This window comes from Oncorhynchus gorbuscha, unplaced genomic scaffold (assembly GCF_021184085.1).
Source record: "Oncorhynchus gorbuscha isolate QuinsamMale2020 ecotype Even-year unplaced genomic scaffold, OgorEven_v1.0 Un_scaffold_4832, whole genome shotgun sequence".
NCBI lineage: Eukaryota > Metazoa > Chordata > Actinopteri > Salmoniformes > Salmonidae > Oncorhynchus > Oncorhynchus gorbuscha.
Window position 1 is genome coordinate 21,250 of NW_025748768.1, and position 8,838 is coordinate 30,087.

General features: G+C 49.0%; 1 protein-coding gene across 1 annotated transcript; it reads left to right on the top strand.

Moving 5' to 3' along the window:
• Positions 1-5,213: 5,213 nt before the first annotated feature.
• LOC124028773 (bromodomain-containing protein 4-like) lies at positions 5,214-8,600 on the top strand (the record flags this gene model as incomplete). Its single annotated transcript, XM_046340745.1, has 4 exons — positions 5,214-5,258; positions 5,817-5,954; positions 6,177-6,309; positions 8,267-8,600. Coding segments are annotated over exons 1-4 (650 nt in total), but the record flags the coding sequence as incomplete, so codon positions are not given.
• Between the last annotated feature and the right edge of the window lie 238 nt (positions 8,601-8,838).

Below are 8,838 nucleotides of genomic sequence, written 5' to 3' on the forward strand. Positions count from 1 at the left end.
GCATCCCTAAGTCTAAATATTGCTGTTACGTTTCACAACCTTCAATATTATGTCATAATTATGTACAATTCTGGCAAATTAATTAGTCTTTGGTAGGAAGAAATGGTCTTCACACATTTCAACGAGCCAGGCGGCCCAAACTGCTGCATCTACCCAGACTCTGCTTGCACAGAACGCAGGATAAGTGACACAATTTCCCAAGTTAAAAGAAATTCATGTTAGCAGGCAATATTAACTAAATATGCAGGTTTAAAAATATATACTTGTGTATTAATTTTAAGGAAGGCATTTTTTTATTTTTTTATTTCACCTTTATTTAACCAGGTAGGCTAGTTGAGAACAAGTTCTCATTTGCAACTGCGACCTGGCCAAGATAAAGCATAGCAGTGTGAACAGACAACACAGAGTTACACATGGAATAAACAATTAACAAGTCAATAACACAGTAGAAAAAAATGGGCAGTCTATATACAATGTGTGCAAAAGGCATGAGGAGGTAGGCGAATAATACAGTTTTGCAGATTAACACTGGAGTGATAAATGATCAGATGGTCATGTACAGGTAGAGATATTGGTGTGCAAAAGAGCAGAAAAATAAATAAATAAAAACAGTATAAAAAACAGTATGGGAATGAGGTAGGTGAAAATGGGTGGGCTATTTTCCTATAGACTATGTACAGCTGCAGCGATCGGTTAGCTGCTCGGATAGCTGATGTTTGAAGTTGGTGAGGGAGATAAAAGTCTCCAACTTCAGCGATTTTTGCAATTCGTTCCAGTCACAGGCAGCAGAGTACTGGAACGAAAGGCGGCCAAATGATGTGTTGGCTTTAGGGATGATCAGTGAGATACACCTGCTGGAGCGCGTGCTACGGATGGGTGTTGCCATCGTGACCAGTGAACTGAGATAAGGCGGAGCTTTGCCTAGCATGGCCTTGTAGATGACCTGGAGCCAGTGGGTCTGGCGACGAATATGTAGTGAGGGCCAGCCGACTAGAGCATACAAGTCGCAGTGGTGGGTGGTATAAGGTGCTTTAGTGACAAAACGGATGGCACTGTGATAGACTGCATCCAGTTTGCTGAGTAGAGTGTTGGAAGCCATTTTGTAGATGACATCGCCGAAGTCGAGGATCGGTAGGATAGTCAGTTTTACTAGGGTAAGCTTGGCAGCGTGAGTGAAGGAGGCTTTGTTGCGGAATAGAAAGCCGACTCTTGATTTGATTTTCGATTGGAGATGTTTGATGTGGGTCTGGAAGGAGAGTTTGCAGTCTAGCCAGACACCTAGGTACTTATAGATGTCCACATATTCAAGGTCGGAACCATCCAGGGTGGTGATGCTAGTCGGGCATGCGGGTGCAGACAGCGATCGGTTGAAAAGCATGCATTTGGTTTTACTCGCGTTTAAGAGCAGTTGGAGGCCACGGAAGGAGTGCTGTATGGCATTGAAGCTCGTTTGGAGGTTAGATAGCACAGTGTCCAATGACGGGCCGAAAGTATATAGAATGGTGTCGTCTGCGTAGAGGTGGATCAGGGAATCGCCCGCAGCAAGAGCAACATCATTGATATACACAGAGAAAAGAGTCGGCCCGAGAATTGAACCCTGTGGCACCCCCATAGAGACTACCAGAGGACCGGACAGCATGCCCTCCGATTTGACACACTGAACTCTGTCTGCAAAGTAATTGGTGAACCAGGCAAGGCAGTCATCCGAAAAACCGAGGCTGTTGAGTCTGCCGATAAGAATATGGTGATTGACAGAGTCGAAAGCCTTGGCGAGGTCGATGAAGACGGCTGCACAGTACTGTCTTTTATCGATGGCGGTTATGATATCGTTTAGTACCTTGAGTGTGGCTGAGGTGCACCCGTGACCGGCTCAGAAACCAGATTGCACAGCGGAGAAGGTACGGTGGGATTCGAGATGGTCAGTGACCTGTTTGTTGACTTGGCTTTCGAAGACCTTAGATAGGCAGGGCAGGATGGATATAGGTCTGTAACAGTTTGGGTCCAGGGTGTCTCCCCCTTTGAAGAGGGGGATGACTGCGGCAGCTTTCCAATCCTTGGGGATCTCAGACGATATGAGAGGTTGAACAGGCTGGTAATAGGGGTTGCGACAATGGCGGCAGATAGTTTCAGAAATAGCGGGTCCAGATTGTCAAGCCCAGCTGATTTGTACGGGTCCAGGTTTTGCAGCTCTTTCAGAACATCTGCTATCTGGATTTGGGTAAAGGAGAACCTGGAGAGGCTTGGGTGAGGAGCTACGGGGGGCGGAGCTGTTGACCGAGGTTGGAGTAGCCAGGCGGAAGGCATGACCAGCCGTTGAGAAGTGCTTATTGAAGTTTTCGATAATCATGGATTTATCGGTGGAGACCGTGTTTCCTAGCCTCAGTGCAGTGGGCAGCTGGGAGGAGGTGCTCTTGTTCTCCATGGACTTCACAGTGTCCCAGAACTTTTTGGAGTTGGAGCTACAGGATGCAAACTTCTGCCTGAAGAAGCTGGCCTTAGCTTTCCTGACTGACTGCGTGTATTGGTTCCTGACTTCCCTGAACAGTTGCATATCACGGGGGCTATTCGATGCTATTGCAGTCCGCCACAGGATGTTTTTGTGCTGGTCGAGGGCAGTCAGGTCTGGAGTGAACCAAGGGCTGTATCTGTTCTTGGTTCTGCATTTTTTGAACGGAGCATGCTTATCTAAAATGGTGAGGAAGTTACTTTTAAAGAATGACCATGCATCCTCAACTGACGGGATGAGGTCAATGTCCTTCCAGGATACCCGGGCCAGGTCGATTAGAAAGGCCTGCTCACAGAAGTGTTTTAGGGAGCGTTTGACAGTGATGAGGGGTGGTCGTTTGACTGCGGCTCCGTGGCGGATACAGGCGATGAGGCAGTGATCGCTGAGATCCTGGTTGAAGACAGCAGAGGTATATTTGGAGGGCCAGTTGGTCAGGATGACGTCTATGAGGGTGCCCTTGTTTACAGAGTTAGGGTTGTACCTGGTGGGTTCCTTGATGATTTGAGTGAGATTGAGGGCATCTAGCTTAGATTGTAGGACTGCCGGGGTGTTAAGCATATCCCAGTTTAGGTCACCTAACAGAACGAACTCTGAAGCTAGATGGGGGCGATCAATTCACAAATGGTGTCCAGGGCACAGCTGGGAGCTGAGGGGGTCGGTAGCAGGCGGCAACAGTGAGAGACTTGTTTCTGGAGAGAGTAATTTTCAAAATTAGTAGTTCAAACTGTTTGGGTATGGACCTGGAAAGTATGACATTACTTTGCAGGCTATCTCTGCAGTAGACTGCGACTCCGCCCCCTTTGGCAGTTCTATCTTGACGGAAGATGTTATAGTTGGGTATGGAAATCTCTGAATTTTTGGTGGCCTTCCTGAGCCAGGATTCAGACACGGCAAGGACATCAGGGTTAGCAGAGTGTGCTAAAGCAGTGAGTAAAACAAACTTAGGGAGGAGGCTTCTGATGTTGACATGCATAAAACCAAGACTTTTCGATCACAGAAGTCAACAAATGAGGGTACCTGGGGACATGCGGGGCCTGGGTTTACCTCCACATCACCCGCGGAACAGAGAAGGAGTAGTATGAGGGTGCGGCTAAAGGCTATCAAAACTGGTCGCCTAGAGCGTTGGGGGCAGAGGATAAGAGGAGCAGGTTTCTGGGCATGGTAGAATATATTCAGGGCATAATGCGCAGACAGGGGTATGGTGGGGTGCGGGTACAGCGGAGGTAAGCCCAGGCACTGGGTGATGATGAGAGAGGTTGTATCTCTGGACATGCTGGTTGTAATGGGTGATGTCACCGCATGTGTGGGGGGTGGGATAAGGGAGGTAACAGGGGTATGCAGAGTGGATCTAGGGGCTCCATTGTAAACTAAAACAATGATAACTAACCTGAACAACAGTATACAAGGCATATTGACATTTGAGAGAGACATACAGCGAGGCATACAGTAGTCACAGGTGTTGATTTGAGAAAGCTAGCTAAAAACAGTGGGCGAGGCTAATCAGCTAGCACAACAAACAGCAGGTGTTAATGGTGAGGTCCACACTGGTGCAACGACAGTGCTTTTTTCGCGAATGCACTTGTTAAATCATCACCTGTTTGGCGAAGTAGGCTGTGATTCGATGATAAATTAAAAGGCACCGCATCGATTATATGCAAATGCAGGACAAGCTAGATAAACTAGTAATATCATCAACCATGTGTAGTTAACTAGTGATTTTATGTTAAGATTCGTTTAATGCTAGCTAGCAACTTACCGTGGCTCCTTGCTGCCCTCGCGTAACAGGCGGTCAGCCTGCCACGCAGTCTCCTCGTGGAGTGCAATGTAATCGGCCATAATCTGTGTCCGAAAATGCAGATTACCGATTGTTATGATAACTTGAAATCGGCCATTCCGATTATTTGGTCGACCTCTAATCATGACACCACTTTTGAGGTCTGGGAAAAATTAAATACATTTTCATCTGTGGATTTAACTACCTTTTTAATTAAACTGTGCACCAGCCTGGGACAGTGTCTGTAGCCCTCGTGACTGCAGAGTTAGCTAAACAAAATGGCCGCTGGATTGATGTAAATAATCACGATGTCATTCCGCCAGGTAGACAGACACTACTCTGTAGTTAACATGTAATAGAGAAGGTTTCTGGGAAAGCCTTTTCATCTACCAGAAGGTTATCATTAACATCATCGCTAACGGCTACACACATTGGTAGACAGAAAGCACACAGACGGGCATTCCTGTGCCATTGCCTTTTCGGGAGGGAGGGGGGAGAGGGGGAGGGAGGGAGGGAGAGAGGGGGAATGGCAGGGGGGGAGAGGGAGTGCGGGAGGGAGAGGAAGTTCTCCCCATTGCAGATCGGGGGGAGAGGAAGATTGGGTTGGGAGTGGTGGGTTGGAGAATCCCTGATGCATTTTGAAGTTCAACATTTAGTTTTAATATCTGGATTCCATGATTCTGTCTGTGTTCTCCCCATTGCAGATCTATAGGGCCCTAGTTGGTTCATTGATGGGTTGATTGATTGATTGAGTGGTGGGTTGATTGGGTTGATTGATTGATTAAGTGGTGGGTTCATTGATGGGTTGGTTGATTGATTGATTGATTAAGTGGTGGGTTGGTAATAGGTTTATTGTGTTGCAGTACCTGTTGAAGGTGCTGTTGAAGGTTTATTGTGTTGCAGTACCTGTTGAAGGTGGAAACATCAATTCTCATGGCCCTTCCAGGCTCCGTAGATGCCATCAAACTCGGCCTGCCTGTAAGTAGTGTGTATGGGGGGGGGATCACTTCTCATCGCCCCTCCAGGCTCCGTAGAGCGGGAGAGAGATGGAGGTGAGAGGGAGACATGGGGGTGAGAGAGTTGAGGGAGAGAGACTTTCTTTCCCTCTCTCTCTCCATCTCTCCATCCCTCTCTCCTCCATCCCTTCCTCTCCTCCCTCTCCCCCTTCCCTATCTCCTCGCTCCCTCCCTTCCTCTGTCCTCCCTCTCTCCCCCTTCCTCTGTCCTCCTCCCTCTCCCTCTCCCCCCTTCCCCTCTGTCCTCCCTCTATCTCCTTTCCTCTGTCCTCCCTCTCTCTCTCCTCCCTCCCCCTCCTTCCTCTCTCTACCTCTTTCCCTCTCTCTCCCTCTCCCCCCTTCATCTGTCCTCCCTCTCTCTCTCCTCCCTCTCTCTCCCTCTTTCCCTCTATCTCCCTCTCCCCCCTTCCTCTGTCCTCCTCTCTCTTTCTCTCTCCTCCCTACCCCCCACCTCCCTCTCTCTCCCTCTTTCCCTCTCTCTCCCTCTCCCCCCCCTTCCTCTGTCCTCCTCCCCTCTCCAGGATTACTATCAGATCATCAAGGTTCCTATGGACATGGGGACCATCAAGAAGAGACTGGAGAACAGCTACTATTGGAACGCCCAGGAATGTATACAGGACTTCAACACCATGTTCACCAACTGTTACATCTACAACAAGGTACAGTACACACACACACAGACAGAAATCTGATAGTAGGGCTAGGGTTAACTGACGTGTGTGTGTGTGTGTGTGTGTGTGTGTGTGTGTGTGTGTGTGTGTGTGTGTGTGTGTGTGTGTGTGTGTGTGTGTGTGTGTGTGTGTGTGTGTGTGTGTGTGTGTGTGTGTGTGTGTGTGTGTGTGTGTGTGTGTGTGTGTGTGTGTGTGTGTGTGTGTGTGCAGCCTGGTGATGACATAGTGTTGATGGCAGAGTCTCTGGAGAAGATGTTTCTTCAGAAGATCTCTGAGATGCCCCAAGAGGAGACTGAGATCCCCATGGTTACCAAGGGGCGGAGGGCGGGGCAGAGAGAAGCAGGTATGGTGTAGGGAGAGTGGCTTTTAGTTCCAACGGTCTGATTTGTTCTGATGGAGGGATTCAGATCACTGTTGTCATGGAGGGATTCAGATCACTGTTGTCATTACTGATGGAGGGATTCAGATCACTGTTGTCATTACTGATGGAGGGATTCAGATCACTGTTGTCATGGAGGGATTCAGATCACTGTTGTCATTACTGATGGAGGGATTCAGATCACTGTTGTCATTACTGATGGAGGGATTCAGATCACTGTTGTCATTACCGATGGAGGGTTCAGATCACTGTTGTCATGGAGGGATTCAGATCACTGTTGTCATGGAGGGATTCAGATCACTGTTGTCATGGAGGGATTCAGATCACTGTTGTCATTACTGATGGAGGGTTCAGATCACTGTTGTCATTACTGATGGAGGGATTCAGATCACTGTTGTCATTACTGATGGAGGGATTCAGATCACTGTTGTCATTACTGATGGAGGGTTCAGATCACTGTTGTCATGGAGGGATTCAGATCACTGTTGTCATGGAGGGATTCAGATCACTGTTGTCATGGAGGATTCAGATCACTGTTGTCATTACTGATGGAGGGTTCAGATCACTGTTGTCATGGAGGGATTCAGATCACTGTTGTCATGGAGGGATTCAGATCACTGTTGTCATTACTGATGGAGGGATTCAGATCACTGTTGTCATGGAGGGATTCAGATCACTGTTGTCATTACTGATGGAGGGATTCAGATCACTGTTGTCATGGAGGGATTCAGATCACTGTTGTCATTACTGATGGAGGGATTCAGATCACTGTTGTCATGGAGGATTCAGATCACTGTTGTCATTACTGATGGAGGGATTCAGATCACTGTTGTCATTACCGATGGAGGGTTCAGATCACTGTTGTCATGGAGGGATTCAGATCACTGTTGTCATGGAGGGATTCAGATCACTGTTGTCATTACTGATGGAGGGATTCAGATCACTGTTGTCATTACTGATGGAGGGATTCAGATCACTGTTGTCATTACCGATGGAGGGTTCAGATCACTGTTGTCATGGAGGGATTCAGATCACTGTTGTCATGGAGGGATTCAGATCACTGTTGTCATTACTGATGGAGAATTCAGATCACTGTTGTCATTACTGATGGAGGGTTCAGATCACTGTTGTCATTACTGATGGAAGGATTCAGACCACTGTTGTCATTACTGATGGAGGGATTCAGATCACTGTTGTCATTACTGATGGAGTGCTTTCTCTTCTCTCCTCTTCTGTTCCTTTCTTCTCTTCGCCTCTCTGTTGCTTATTCTCTCATATATTTTACTCTGGGTGGACTTCCATCCCCCTCTCTCTCTCTCTTTCCATCCCCCTCTCTCTCTCTCTTTCCATCCCCCTCTCTCTCTCTCTTTCCATCCCCCTCTCCCTCTCCCTTTCCATCCCCCTCTCTCTCTCTCTTTCCATCCCCCTCTCTCTCTCTCTTTCCATCCCCCTCTCTCTCTCTCTTTCCATCCCCCCTCTCTCTCTCTCTTTCCATCCCCCCTCTCTCTCTCTTTCCATGCCCCCTCTCTCTCTCTCTTTCCATGCCCCCTCTCTCTCTCTCTTTCCATGCCCCCTCTCTCTCTCTCTTTCCATCCCCCTCTCTCTCTTTTTCCCCCTCTCTCTCTTTCCATCCCCCTCTCTCTCTTTCCACCCCCCCTCTCTCTCTTTCCACCCCCTCTCTCTCTTTCCACCCCCCCTCTCTCTCTCTTTCATCCCCCTCTCTCTCTCTTTCCACACCCCTCTCTCTTTCCACCCCCCCTTCTCTCTTTCCACACCCCCTGTCTCTCTCTACCCCCCTGTCTCTCTCTACCCCCCGTCTCTCTCTTTCCACCCCCCCTGTCTCTACCCCCCTCTCTCTCTACCCCCCCTGTCTCTCTCTACCCCCCTGTCTCTCTCCACCCCCCTCTCTCCTCCTCTCCAGGTCTCCTGTCTAAGTCTGACTCCGGCCAGGACTCATCTCCCTCCTCCACCCCCCACACCCGAGGTTTCTCCTCCCCGTCGCCGGGCCCTCAGACTCGGGGTCTCCCCGTATCCCAGGGGCCCCCCACCCTCCCCTCGCCCTCCCCCTCAGACCCAGCCCCCTCGCGTTCCCCCCACCCCTCCCTCCCACGCCCCCAGCTGGGACCACCCTTCCCAATCAGCCCTCTGGATGTCCTGGCCCAGGGCCTCACCTCCGTACCCCACCACCCCCAGCCCACCCAGGCCTTCACCCTGCTGCCCCAACCATTCCCCAGAGCATCGCACCCCCAGCTAAGGTGAGGAGACCAGAGGGAGAAAAGAAGGGGTGTCATTCTGCCCCTGAACAGGCAGTTAACCCACTGTTCCTAGGCCGTCATTGAAAATAAGAATTTGTTCTTAACTGAATTGCCTAGTAAAATAAACGTAAAATTAAAAATTAAAAAATTAAAATTAAATGCCCTGAGATGTCCCCACGTACCGTCATTATCTTCCTGGTAGTTGAATATCTCTTCATTCCCTGAAATGTTCCCACTT